This window comes from Phaseolus vulgaris, chromosome 6 (genome assembly GCF_051622355.1).
Source record: "Phaseolus vulgaris cultivar YP4 chromosome 6, ASM5162235v1, whole genome shotgun sequence".
Taxonomy (NCBI): domain Eukaryota; kingdom Viridiplantae; phylum Streptophyta; class Magnoliopsida; order Fabales; family Fabaceae; genus Phaseolus; species Phaseolus vulgaris.
Window position 1 is genome coordinate 26,712,908 of NC_143503.1, and position 13,825 is coordinate 26,726,732.

The following is a 13,825-nucleotide window of genomic DNA, read 5'->3' on the forward strand; positions in this document are numbered from 1 at the left end:
AAAACTTTAATTTAAATTAGCAAAATTAAGAATAATGTGCATTTTTATGTGATTATTTAATCACTAATTAACTTATACTTTTGATTATTTATATGTAAGTATGTGATTCAAACTTATAATTATAATCATGTATATATATGAATTCAAATATACTTATAACTAATACTTCTTAAAATATACACTTATATACTTGTTAAAGTTATATATGTTTATTTTTACTTTTGATCCTTCAAGCTTTAGTTATATACTTGTTTCAGTTGCACAAATCCTTCTATTATTGAAATTATGTGATTAAGCTCCCTGTAGTCTTCTATATTATATACTTATCTGACATTGTAATTAACAGAAACCATGATACTTAATGGATAAAAATTTGTACCTAAAGTCAATTGCTTAATTACATGTTGATGTTTATAATTATTTTTTATATAAGAATTCACATGCATATATACTATTAGTAACATCTACTGCTGATAAAAAAAAGAATACTAACATGTACTTCATGAAAACTTGCAATTTCTTTTTAAATGAAAACAAAACACCAACATACTTTTTATAACATTGAAAAACAATACTAAATATATTAAGAATGATGACAATATATAAAATTTATAAAGTATAACATAATATGTATGAAAAACTACAAGTTATTGCATTGATTTTACTTTAATTGTTGGGTGTGAATTTGTAATTACAATTATAATCCAGTTAAATAGTGTTAGAAAATACTTTGTACTTTTTTTAATAAAATAATCACATAAAAATTGTATTACCAGCTAATTTGGAGATTATTCTTGAAATAATCTTGAAATAATTTCTAATGAAATTACAGTGCAAGATTAGGCAAAAAAAAATTCAATTAACTATGTAATGCAAAAGTGGTCCCCAACAGCTCTTTGTTGGTTGAATGAGAAAATGCTAAATCAAAAGAATTTCTATATTTTTCATTCAATAATGTATGTCACTTTGAATACAATCATCAGCAAAAATGGCGGCAAAAGTAACATCTACTATTTATACCATCGTCCTCATCCTCAGGTGTAGGAAATTTTTTGGTCAAACAGAAGCTAAATCTTGTTTACATCACTAAAAAGAAGAACTGAATCAATACACAGTAAGTATTGGAAATAAAATTGGTTAAATGAAACCAAAAGTAATGCAGCACTGCTATTCAACTAAGAGGTTCACGCATCATCTGCTCTCTGGTCAGGAGGAGGAGTACCCGCAAGCCAACCCCACACACCACCTGAACTCTCCCTCTGTTTTGCATTTAAGGCAGCTTGCTCTGATGCAGCCTTCTGCCTCTGGAGGAGCTCCAGCTCCTTCTGTAATGTCCCAATGGTCTGGAGCTTCTGACCTAATTCAGCAACCTCCACCTACATTCTCAAATATTATTTTTCAGTCCAACAATAATAACAAGTACAAATTCGTTCATATAAAAAAAAGTGACAAATAACAAAATTTTAAAGCAGACTAGGTGGTAATTAGATCACTTCAAAAAAATATTTGCCCATAATCAGTGTTATCATATGTTATTAAACACTTGAAACTGTCACCTAGTTTTGTAGACAATATGAATTTTTTTGAAAATCAAATTTTTGTCACATGAATAGTTTACATTAATGTTTTATCCATCAGATTAAATGGTGCACCATGTTTGTCCAATAACTTTCATTCAATCACCTACCTAAATACAATCCAATTCTAAAACACTTGAAGACCAACATGGACAAGACTCAAAAGCACTATGCATACCTCCAGTTTGAAACACCTCGATTGCTCAGAAGCAAGCTGACCACGAACTGACTGGAGCTCCTACATTATCAGCACAAAATAAAAGTTTAAGGAGACTATGGAGGAAAATAGAAAGCAAGAGATATGACTGAATCTATGTATCAGTATATATATACAGTAGAGTGTATTATTCTATGGTGTGGGTAATAATTACAAAGAAAATACCAAATTATGTAATCCTAACTTGTCTATTTATATCAATTAAAATACCTAACAATATCTAATAACTGCCTAATTATTATCATTAAACATATCAACATTTCCTTAGAAGTTTGAGTATATAAATTGTATGTACTGAGCTTGATGCAACATACAATCAATTAAAGGACCAGTAAAATATTTGAAGACATTTAACGACTGGTGTTGACAAAATCAATGATATCACATGATAAGATCATCTCTCTATTGAAGAGAAATCTACTTCAATGTCTTTATTTGTCTCGTGGAATAATAGATTTCAAACTATGTGCTACATACACAGACTAATTATTACAAATGGGCATTATTTATGCAACATCTCTCCAATTGAATGAAGTTTTTACTCAATACTCAACTTCTGCACTAGATTGAGCAACATTATTTTTCTTATATCTTTCAAGAAATCAACTAACCCTTATATTACATAACTTGAGTATAAAACTTTTTTTCCTATGGTTTGCTCCTCTAATTTATTTCACAACTAAATGATATCTATCACAAAGTCTTTCACAACAGAAGTAAAAAAATCAACATATTCATTGACTGCAAAGGAAATATCTGGTCAGGTGGCAATGACATAATTCAGGTTCCAAAGTAGTCACTTGTACTTCTCTGGATTTAAAAGTGGCTCCTGTGATGTGGTAGAAGTTTGGAATTGGAATCCATGGCCATGTCAATAGCCTTAGCTTCACCAGTTTTGTTTTCACCAGAGTATCCATTGCATACTTTGGTAATTGATAATAATGCTACTTTCGGTTTGTGCTGCTACCTATATCCCCAAGAAAGTAATGGAGTACTAGGATCTTTTGTTGAAAATGGTGACATACTTTAATTAGGTGGACCTGATCATTACCTATAATAACAATGTTGTCAACTTAAACAACAAGTAGATAGATACATCTTGCAGTGAAATGGTGATAGAAGGCTGAGTGATAAGAGATACCGAGACATGCATGCTCAACTACGAAACCATAGTACTGAATCTACCAAATCATGCTTTGAGAGAATATTTGAGTCAAATTTAGGAATTTGACCTATAGACTCCCCAGAATAACAAATCTTGGAGGTTGTACCACAAACTTCAAAGGGGTCACCATGGAAAAAGACATTATTGACTAAGTTGGTATAAAGGTGGATGACAAATATCAGTTATGTACAAGAACAAACTTGACAAGAGACATTTTATCTACAGGAGAAAAAGTAATAACATAATCAAGTTTGGACACCAATAACCTTTGTCACCAAGTGAGCAATCAATTGCCCCATCGAGGTCAATTGTGGTAATGTTTCTCATCAGTTTTGGGGTGATGTTCTTTTTGCTTGTTATCTCACTCACTAACCGGATACCCTCTTTGATGTTCAACAATAAAATACCTCTATTTTATTTTCCCATTAAAATCTTCACTCTCTAATTCCTCGCTCTTTGGGTTCACAAGTTTGTCATAATCATAGTCCTGATCCTGCTAAAATTGCTACTTGTTCTCACAATGGTTAGAATTACTCTCCTTCACATAGTTGTTACCTAGTCTCAACAAATATTAATTTATTTTAATCTATTTCTTTCACAGGTTTCCACCTGAGTTTGAGTCTGTTTTAAAGCCTTACTTCCTAATCTTCCTTTTCTTATTTGAATCATCTCTACCCAACCATATATATCTATTGGTCCACCTGATCCACAGGAGAATCCATCTCTTTCACCTACATTGCAAGTGTGTTACTGTCGACTTCATCCTCCTCCTCCTCTACTTGATGTTGGGAAAACTTTTGACTCACCCCAGGCCTCCAGCCCTCTTACACAACACTAATCTTCCTATTGCTTTTTGGAATGATATTTGTTCTACTTGTAATCCCTCACCCCCATCATGTCACATTAAGCTATCATTTTCTGTTGCCTCCCCCCTATATTTGTCTCTGTCTCTATTCCAAAGATGGCAGGTGAAACTCTAATACCATGTTGCGAAAGAAACCAAGAAGCATGACTAAATCCGTTTGTAAATGCACACTACAAAATGTATTACTATTAAGTGGCTAATAATTACAGAAAAATAATTTCCATAACTAAGGATATCTAACAATATGCAAAAGTTACCGTAATAAATTTATCTAACTAGCACCTTTTAAGTTCAATGATATAGTTCAGACTTCATTAATAAATATAACAGCCAAGAATTTTCCCATTCAGTGGAGCTCAAAAATCTGAATCAAACAACACCATAATATTCTATCATGAATAAATAATGGACCTGAACCTTATTGATAGAAAACATTTAATTTTGGCTTATACAATGATAGGCTAAGACCCTTAATTAGTAGGATCTATCAAAGGAGAGCTAGGAGAAGGGCAGAGGATAATAACCTCAGAAGTTAGTAGAAAGACAGGTTGAAACAGAATGATGAGCGATGACTAACTGTCTATTATTTTAGTTAGTGATAGGAAGAAATAAATAGGAGAAGAGGAGAAGATTGAGTATCATATCACATTGTGGACAAATGTGGGAGAGGCCTGGATCTTTCAAAAATATCCAGGAAAATCTTTATTCGATCTATTTATTACCTGATTTTTTACTGTTTTATACTGGATCGGAGAGTAGGGAAGTAGGGTTTCCTTTCAATTTTTCCCTTTCTACTCTGAATCAACCAGTTCAATCATACACCCCATTCTGCTTGGGTCTCTGACCCAACCGACTGATCCTAGAGACCAAGAGACAAAATAAAGCAGTATAGTTAACAGATAATGGAGGGAGTGTTGCCCAGTAACTCATAGCTCTGGAAAGAAAAAGGGCAATGGAATAGTTTCTCTAGAATTCTAATTTTTATTTGCTGTTAATCATTAGCCACTTCAGTGCTTGATTCCTCAACTGAATCCATTCCTGACTAATCCAAACTAGAAAAGGAACTTCAACCACTAAGGTAGTTTACCTTGTAAAGGTCGGTGTTACGAGACTCAGCTTCTGCCAGCTCTTGCTTTAATTGAAGAGCATGCTGCTTCTCCTTGCCGAGTGATGATTCCAACTCTTCTTTCTCAGCCTTCAGGACTGATATAACATCACCTTTGGATTTCTGTATGACAGCAACATATGAAAGCAGTTACTGACAGGAAAAAAGATGAAATGGCATAAATTAGAATATGATATGCTTTTTGGGGATATAAATGAGGGGCTTAGGCAAGAACTAGACAGGAATAACATGGAAGAGGCCAAGTGTGTTAAATCATGAAATGCATACCACAGATTGGAGGGGGGCAGTCTAAGCAATTCGGACTTATAATGCAAAAATGAGCATAAATTTCAAGTCCATTAGCTACTTGAGGAGGGAAAGAGAATACATATATATAATTGTATGCATTAGTGTAGTTTGAACTTTGGAGTTTGTTACGAACTAATATTTCCTTCTTCATTATGTTGGCAATAAGAGAAAAATCACGCACTGCCACAATAACATGAGCATACTATACTGTGTTGTTACTTTGTGAAATTCAAAGTGACAAAGAAACAAATGGATTTATAATTTAGCAGGCTAGGGTCAGGGTTTTATGACAAAGTCAAGGCTAAGGAACTACATGGGTTGAGTTGGGTTGAAGGTTTCTTTAGGGTAGGGCAGGGAAATGATTGGTTCAAAACCTTACGATGATGATAAAAGTCCACAAAGTGAGAAGTGTTGGTGCCGTAAAAAGCAAACTGAAAGGCATGTCTAACTGAATTTGGCCAATTATACAATTAGAACTTTGTTAAAAAAACCCTTTAATAGAAGTCTAGATTCGTGCAAGGTTATAAATAGAAGAGAAAAAAAAAGAGAACAATATGACAAGTGTTTAGATATTGGATTGTGAGCCAAACACATGCAAACAGAAAAATAGATATCTTGTTAAACCAAATTCAAAAGATAATAATATTTATAAAGTAGAGAACCACAATTGAAATTTCAAACAAACATGAATGCAGGAACAAGGAGCTTCTTAAAACCAGAAATAAATAATGTAATCCTTTGCAGTAATACATACAGCTGGACCTACACTGTCCAAGACAACTTCCCAATTTTTCCCTTCATGGCCAACTTCAAATTCAGACTCCGCATCTCGGGTAGCATTTGTGGCATTTGGGATAGCTGAAACACTATCTGGTACTGAATTTTCAATTATTGTGGATTGCAGTGTTGATTTGTGGCTTGGTTTAAGAACATATACCTGAATGCAGTAAACCAAATCAGATGAGGAAGAAAATATAAAAGCAAAAGCAAAGGAGAACAGAAACAGAGGCAAAGGTTTGAAATAATATTTACTTCATTGTTGTAACGTCCATTATACCCTCCAAAAGATATAAGTACATCTTCGCCATTATTCGAGCTTACAACCAAACTCAATCCCTGCAACAGGAACCATCTTAATTACCTTAATCCAATGGCAATAGAAACATAACCTTATGTTATGAAAGCACAGCATGCAGTTAACAAGGATCAGTACTCTAGTTAGATTTTGTATCACATACAGCATTGTTAAAATACATAGATAAAATACCTCACTGGCAACAGGAACTCGTCCTTGAACAGAAGTTACCACTGACCAAGCCAGTGTAGACATATTCAGTACAGCTGTTTCAGAGACCCCTGCAGAATAACATGGAATATATAATATATAGTGAAACAAGACTGCAACATAAGTGTCCTGAAATCCATAACATAATAATACGTAAATTTACAACCAAGGTAACCAACTAAGCCATGTAGATGCATAAAAACCAGCCCAGAATTTATTACTCTTCAGTGATCCCAATAAAATGGCAATGCTTTCCTCTATAACTTTCTTTCACAATGAAACAGTGCATTAACTTTCGCATAAATAAGCACTTTTGTCATTGCGTCAATGCATGCTTAATCAAAGCTTTTACACTCTTTACGCTTTTACACTCTTTACTGTCCTTTCAGTGCCATAAACTCATATCTGTTACCCTATCTTCAAAGTATGTTGCAAGGATCAAGAGAAAAAATGTGTCAACTAACCTCCATCTATGCAGGAAATATACAAAACCGGAGAGAAACTAAAGAATAGAAGGTGAAAACTATAGCAAATTGGCACATGTGGCAATTGTAAGTTTGATTTATTTACTATCTCTATTTTCCAGAAAGCATTCTGAAGGGGCCTCCAAGAAACCACTTTGGGGAATAGGTAGGGGGCTAGATCATTTTGCTGAAAGGCCAAAATACATTACGAAGCCACTATTTCGACAGAAGCAACTTCTTTAATACCCAAATGCATTTTGAATGTAATTGATGTAATTGTCCTTACTAAAAATGTATTTACACAGAAAGCCGTGTATTTTATATTATTTTAACAATTTCACACTCGAGCAATATTAACTAATCTAAAATTATAAGTGAACAACCCCAGACAAGATAAAAGCAGAGTATATTTAGCGAGACTAAAATAAAAACTAAATAAAAGTGATGTGCCACGTTGAGGTAGCTATCTTTTTCTCACTTAAGCAACATTATGCAGAGTGCAAAATCATTCCTCAATTGTAGAAAGTATAGTTCTAAGAGGCAAAAAGGCATACCACTCTTGTTGTCACCACCACCAACAATGAACCAGTTCTCCCCTACTGTCACACCAGCATGTCCAGCACGTGGTGTTGGTATTTCACCCAGCTGTGTGGGGTGAGACCATTCCATCTGTAGAGTTCACACAAATGATTAGATGGAGACAGATTTTCCACTCCATCATCTTATAGAACAAGCAATGGCCTTACAGTTTGCAAATCAAGAACATGTAAATCATTGAAGCATGTTGCATGTGAACCCCCACCAAAGATAAGTAAGTATCGCTCCACATGAACAGCAGCAGTATGATCGGACCTTGGAGAAGGCGGCACCCCACTGCCAGTTAAGACTTAGTTAGCACCAAACATCAATGTTATTTTTTCATTTTCCTTTTCTCTTTATATTGGCATGGGGAGAAAAACAACACATTCACAACTAATGAAAGGAGTAACATAATTTACAATGTATAATACCCACATCGTGGCATAAACAAAGATGACCCCACTGAACACTTTTTATGACAAGTTCTCTCCTTTTACAACATAAAACCCTTTACATTCCCCAAACCATACAACCTTCTCATCCCCATAGAAAAGGTAAAATTAGATACAAAGGAGTGTTTCAGAAAAACTACTTACACAGCATCAATTTCATCCCAGGTCATGGTTTCCAAGTCAAGAATATGCAGATCGTTCAAAAGAGTCCTCTTTGCATCTTGCCCACCAAAAATTACCAAGGTTCCCCCTACAAGGGTCACTGATTGGCCTCCACGTGATGCCTACAAAGTATATATGATTGAAGAGAACTAAACAGACCTTTAATGTACTTTTATTTCAAAATATAAAAAAAAATAGAAAAAGAGGGGGAACTACTGTCCTCCACTATTCAAAAATCATAGAACCTCCACAGTACAAATGTGATATGTCACACACTTCTAATGAGAGATAATATATAATTCTAGGATTTTGGGATCAATAAACATAAGATAACAACAGATACATACCGGAGCTTTCCCAAAAGTCTTTAGAGTTGACCATGTAGCAGTTTGAAGATCAAGCACTTTCACTGGCACAATACATAATAGTAATAAGGATACTTAGTTTTAACCTCAATAGAAAAAACAACAAACATAGGAGTTGGAGAAGAGTCACAAATGGGGTAGGGAGGGGAGCATAATTAACAGTCATGGATCAAATCAATAAACTAAGGAGAATGTTACTCTTAGAAAGGGGCCTTTAAGCCTAATTCAAAATTAGAAAAAATATTTGAAGGCAAAAAAAATTATATTACAAAGCAAAACATGGGCCTAAATGTTCAACTTAAATATGCATACAAAATTTATCACTACCAGCAATTTTGATTGGTTTTTTCCTTAAAAGTGAATGAAGAGACGGTATCATGCTTTAGTTTACTGAATAGAATAGAATACAGAACACAATTTGAGTAAGTATGCCTTAGTTATGCTTATTGTTGTCACTAAAATTAATGAAGTTTATAGGCCAATCCAAAAAAATAAATCCTGATGAAACTTCTTAATGTATCTCATTTCCTCATGTATTTATGCACAGAATGATAGATGAAGAGAACTCATATCGACAATACTGGCTAAAATAGAGCTTATATAAAGGCTTGGAGAATGCTCATCTTATAAAGCTAGATTCGGGGGCTGAGTTAGATCCAACCCAAATTCATGATAACATAGTATGACATCATTATTATACCTTGGATACTTTCAGAAGGATCTTTTGAGTGCCCTGCAACAGACAGAAGCTTATTTCCCCATGGAATCTGTAATTGAAAAAAATTCCATCACCAAATCCCACAAAATTTCAGAATTAGTACTAGCAGCCAACTACAAGCAGATTGAACACGGCTTAGATTATGCAGTTTTATGTTCAATACAAACCAAAGAATGACCAGCGCAAGGGATTGAAGTTGTTGGGGACTCATCTCCAGCCTTAGCTTCAATCTTTGACCAAGTCCAACTTCTCAAATCCAAAACCTGTATTTGTTTCCATATAGATCAAGTAAACAAAACGTAACTAAGTCAACCTGAGAGACAGATAACAAAAATCCTTTTGGTCAAGACACAGTATATAAATTGGTGGTTTCAGTCAACCTCAGAAGACAAATTGTAACACAGTCAAAATAGATGGCTTCTGGAATATGTATATTGAATGTATGCTTACATGAAGATCATTAAGGTAACGACCATTGTGATTTCCACCATATATGTACAATTTATCTTGCACAACTGCAGCTCCATGCTAAACATACAAACAACTAGACTTAGGGAAGGAAAAACCAATAGAGAATAGATCATAAACTCAAAAAATGGCAGAAAAAAAAACTAGTTTAGAATGGAATTTTATAATTTTCATATTTCACAAGAGCCAGTACCTCATATCGGGCTTTTGGACATTGTCCAGATACTGGAGGCGCAATCCATTGATCGTATACTCCAACTGAACTAAAGCCTTCCACAACAATATCTTTATCCTCTGTTCCAACTTCACTTCCATTTTGAGTGGAAATAGTCTTTGTCTCTGGATAAGAGTTTCCATTCTCAATTACTGGTTCAACTTTGGAATTATGCTGTCAAACCAGCAAGATGGAATTGGAAAGCAGGAAAAAAAGAAAAATAAATCACTACTTTGACGGTGGCAACAAAAGTGGATAAGAATATAGAGGAAGGTGTTCTTATTACAATGGTATTGACAACTTGACACCACTTAAGTTGACATGCCTCTTACATTAATCTAAATTTTAAACCTAACTATCAAATCCTAAATGTCAAATCATGGAATCTTGTAAATGACTTGCAACAAAATCACTGACTCAATTAAGTTGCATAAGAATTGCGTGCATGTCTATTAGGTATGATATGAACTGAATACTGCCATTGACCAATTGTCTTAAGGACCCAATAAATCAAAAGTTTACAACATGAGGCACAAAGTTGATGCAAAGAGCTCATATATAGTTTTATGTATTGAGTAAGTGTAATAAGATGGAAGGAGAGATTTTTGGAGCACGGAGCTGGTTATGTGGGTGGAATTGATTGTGTAGAGGTATGAGTAAGTTATAGATAAGTTGGTAATCATGGGAAGGGGGCATCATTTTGGCGGGTTTTGGTTTTGGGTTGGAGCCATTGTAGAGAGACTTCTCTATAAAGAGTTGAGCTCTTGGGAAAATCTCAGCCGAGATCGTTCTTCCTTTATTAATAAAACCTCTCCCTATTTCTATTTTTATTATTTCATATCCTACCAGGGTGAAAGGTAGTAAAAACACATTATTGAAATTATAAATTATATCAAATTTTATTTTCCAAAGAACGTCTTTCTTTTTTTAAATTATTTGACCACCACGAATACAAACAACATTCTGATCACTCGGTACTTACTCTATAAAGTTATAATACACGAATATAAACATATAACAAGTAAAGCTCACTGCAAGCCAACAGCATAACTACTACTACAGACGAAACTTATGAATAACATTTGAGAAAAACATCATAGCATTAACAGGACTCTGTATTATATATAGCTTATACTCTTAACAACACTCACATTCATTTGCACGTCTATAACAGGTTCTATAACAGGTTCTACAACAGAGTTAGATGCTCTTGAATACCAACCAGGATCTTCTTCCTACGCAACAAAAGAAATTACAAAAAAAGGTAATCAGCTAACAGCTACAATATACCAAGGAAGAGTGATTATGTAAATTATTTGCATGACCTCCAATATTTTCACAAAAAGACGCATGGCTTCAGTGGAAGACATGGTTCCAAGCTGGTTCCAACTGCATCAATAATTACTATCTTTAATAATATTCTTGATAAAATAAGATTAGGAATGCAATAGTGCATATTGCTAGTATAATACCATTAAAAAATATAATTGATAAAAGACAGAGCAGTATTCATGACAAAATATCTGCAAAATGAAAATGCAAGAAAAGCAAGGTAAAACCTTAATGACGTCAAGCAGATGCACAGAGCAAGAGCATACAGAAAGTTAAAAGCAGCAAGTGTGTTTTAAGCAAACAAACCTGGCCCATTTGCCATGCTCCACCATTTTCCATGTACTGGGTTCTGGGACGTTACAAGGTCCTACACTAGCCTGAAATAGCAAATGTTCCAATAAATTAATACGAAAGTTGTTATTTTCACTCCAGCAATATCAGCACATTTCAGAAAAAAAAAACTAATTAAACCATTGGCTGAAGAGGTAGTAATCACTAGTAAATCATCATTCCATTCCTTCATGTTCAAACTATGACATCTCTAGCTTCATCAACCTCTAGTGTGCCAAATACAAGCAACATTTTGATCACGCATTTTATCTAAACATATGTTTATCCAAAGGAAACCCAGAAAAAACAACAACCAAGCCTTATCCAACTCTATTATTTCGTAGCCAACAATTCCATTGACTTAACACCAATCAAAAAAACAAAAACACCCACATAGATCAACACAACATCCAATGTTTCCACGGCCAGTCCCCCAAACAACAAAATCATCGCCAAAACGTAACATCTAAAACATTCAACAATAAATCTAATTCACACACCACTCACATGCCATAGCCAAATTACTTGTCCCACACCCCACAAGATCAATCAGCACGAAAGAACATTTCCATAAACTACTAACGAGGTTACCATGGAGTCATACAAATCCTCTCCATTTCAATCCAATCCATCAATCCCATTCACCAACGAAACCAGATCTAATCAATCAATATAGAATGGCATCACCGACAAGAAGACAATGAAGCGAAATCCAAAAACCAAAAGCGAAATCCATATTGAAAGAGCGTGCAAGAGGCATAATGCAGTGCAGATGGTTAAGGTTATTGAGGTGGTACCTGCTGGTATAAGCTGTATAGAAGAAGAGAGGTAGACTTAGCGAATTTGGAAGTGAGGGTTTTGGTTGGAGAGGTGGATCCATCAAATCCCACGTAAGAGGCCGCAGCGTAGAACCGCTCTGGGTATTGCAGACCAGAACTTGCTCTCGCCATCCCCATCGACATCGCAGCTTCAGATCCACCAATTCGCTTCACTTGGAACAAAATTAACTCCTATAACATAGATTCAACCACACAATTGCATAAATGGCTTCAGATTGAGGATGCAGATGCAATAGGAAGGTGCCACTGGCTTATATATATCAACTTCTTCTTTCTGCGGACGCACTCTTCTTCGCAGATCCACACTCATTCTTCAACTTTCGGAAATAGCCACATACCCCTTCGCTTTTTCTTAATTTGCATGCACGTTTTTCTAAAAAGGGTTCAACACTTTCTTTTATTTTTATTAAAGGACTATGTTTTTTTCCTTAAAAAATTGTAGGATTTTTTTTTTCTAATATAAAATTTTCAGTCTTTTCGTAAATTAGTTGAAGAAAAACATATTTATCCTTTTACATTTACTTTGCTAAATGTCTTCGCTAATTATCCATGTAATAAATGAATTTACTGTAATGTAAGACTATATATCCACATATATTAGCTTTTATTATTCATAAATCTTTATTAAATAATAATATTATCAATATTTTTTATTAATTTTTTTCTCTAGACAATTAAATTATTGTGGACGAAAAAACAATTACTCCTGCAACAGCTAAATGTATAAATAATACACTTCAATGACCTAAAATAATGGTTATATATGATAATTAAACTCCACATAATGCACACTAATACAGAGATTAATCATGATTTCTGTACTAATTTATAGACTCATGTCTAATACAATTTATTTCCAAAATACGTATTTTTTATTTTTTATTTTAAAAAAACTAACTTAAATATTGGAAAATCTTATTACAAAACAAAGGTTAACTTGTGATATTTTTATTTTTTAAAAGTAATTGTAAACTTTGTAAGAACTAATTTCTGTATATTTATTTAATGTGGTAAAACTTTCAGACACTAAAAGACAAAACCCTTTTGTTTTATATTACTAAAAGATAAAAATATTTATTCATATTTTAATTTAAAATTTTAATATATATTATTGTATTATTAAAATTGGTAGTCTAGGTTTTTTTAGGCGTATAAAAGTATTTTTTTTCTTATTGAAAATATAATTGTATGAAATTGAAGAGTAGAAGTATATTTGAGCATCTTTTTGTTGTGGAGACATAATTTAATGTGAATTAAATTATGCTTGCGTCATTGTTTTGGATTTTTTGCCAACGGGAATAGTTACATTTATTGATAAAAATGAAAGAAAATTATGTAGACAGATGAATTAGCTTGTGTCGGTGATACAGGAATGAAAA

General features: G+C 33.7%; 1 protein-coding gene across 2 annotated transcripts; it reads right to left on the reverse strand.

The window, feature by feature from the left end:
• Positions 1-919: 919 nt before the first annotated feature.
• Positions 920-12,821, reverse strand: ACBP4 (acyl-CoA binding protein 4). Of its 2 annotated transcripts, none has more exons than XM_068639467.1 (18): positions 12,405-12,821; positions 11,584-11,654; positions 11,271-11,334; positions 11,097-11,180; positions 9,925-10,119; positions 9,714-9,791; positions 9,431-9,526; positions 9,246-9,312; positions 8,528-8,589; positions 8,163-8,302; positions 7,734-7,860; positions 7,542-7,656; positions 6,506-6,594; positions 6,271-6,354; positions 6,005-6,175; positions 4,912-5,052; positions 1,756-1,815; positions 920-1,376 (listed from the first exon to the last, which is right to left on the reverse strand). In XM_068639467.1, exons 1-18 carry the CDS (start codon positions 12,567-12,569, stop codon positions 1,185-1,187), a joined length of 2,001 nt encoding a protein of 666 aa, XP_068495568.1. In that variant the 5' UTR covers positions 12,570-12,821; the 3' UTR covers positions 920-1,184. The 2 variants fall into 2 exon arrangements, with proteins under 2 accessions (XP_068495568.1, XP_068495567.1); XM_068639466.1 differs by having other exon boundaries at positions 5,993-6,175; positions 12,405-12,813.
• Positions 12,822-13,825: the final 1,004 nt, after the last annotated feature.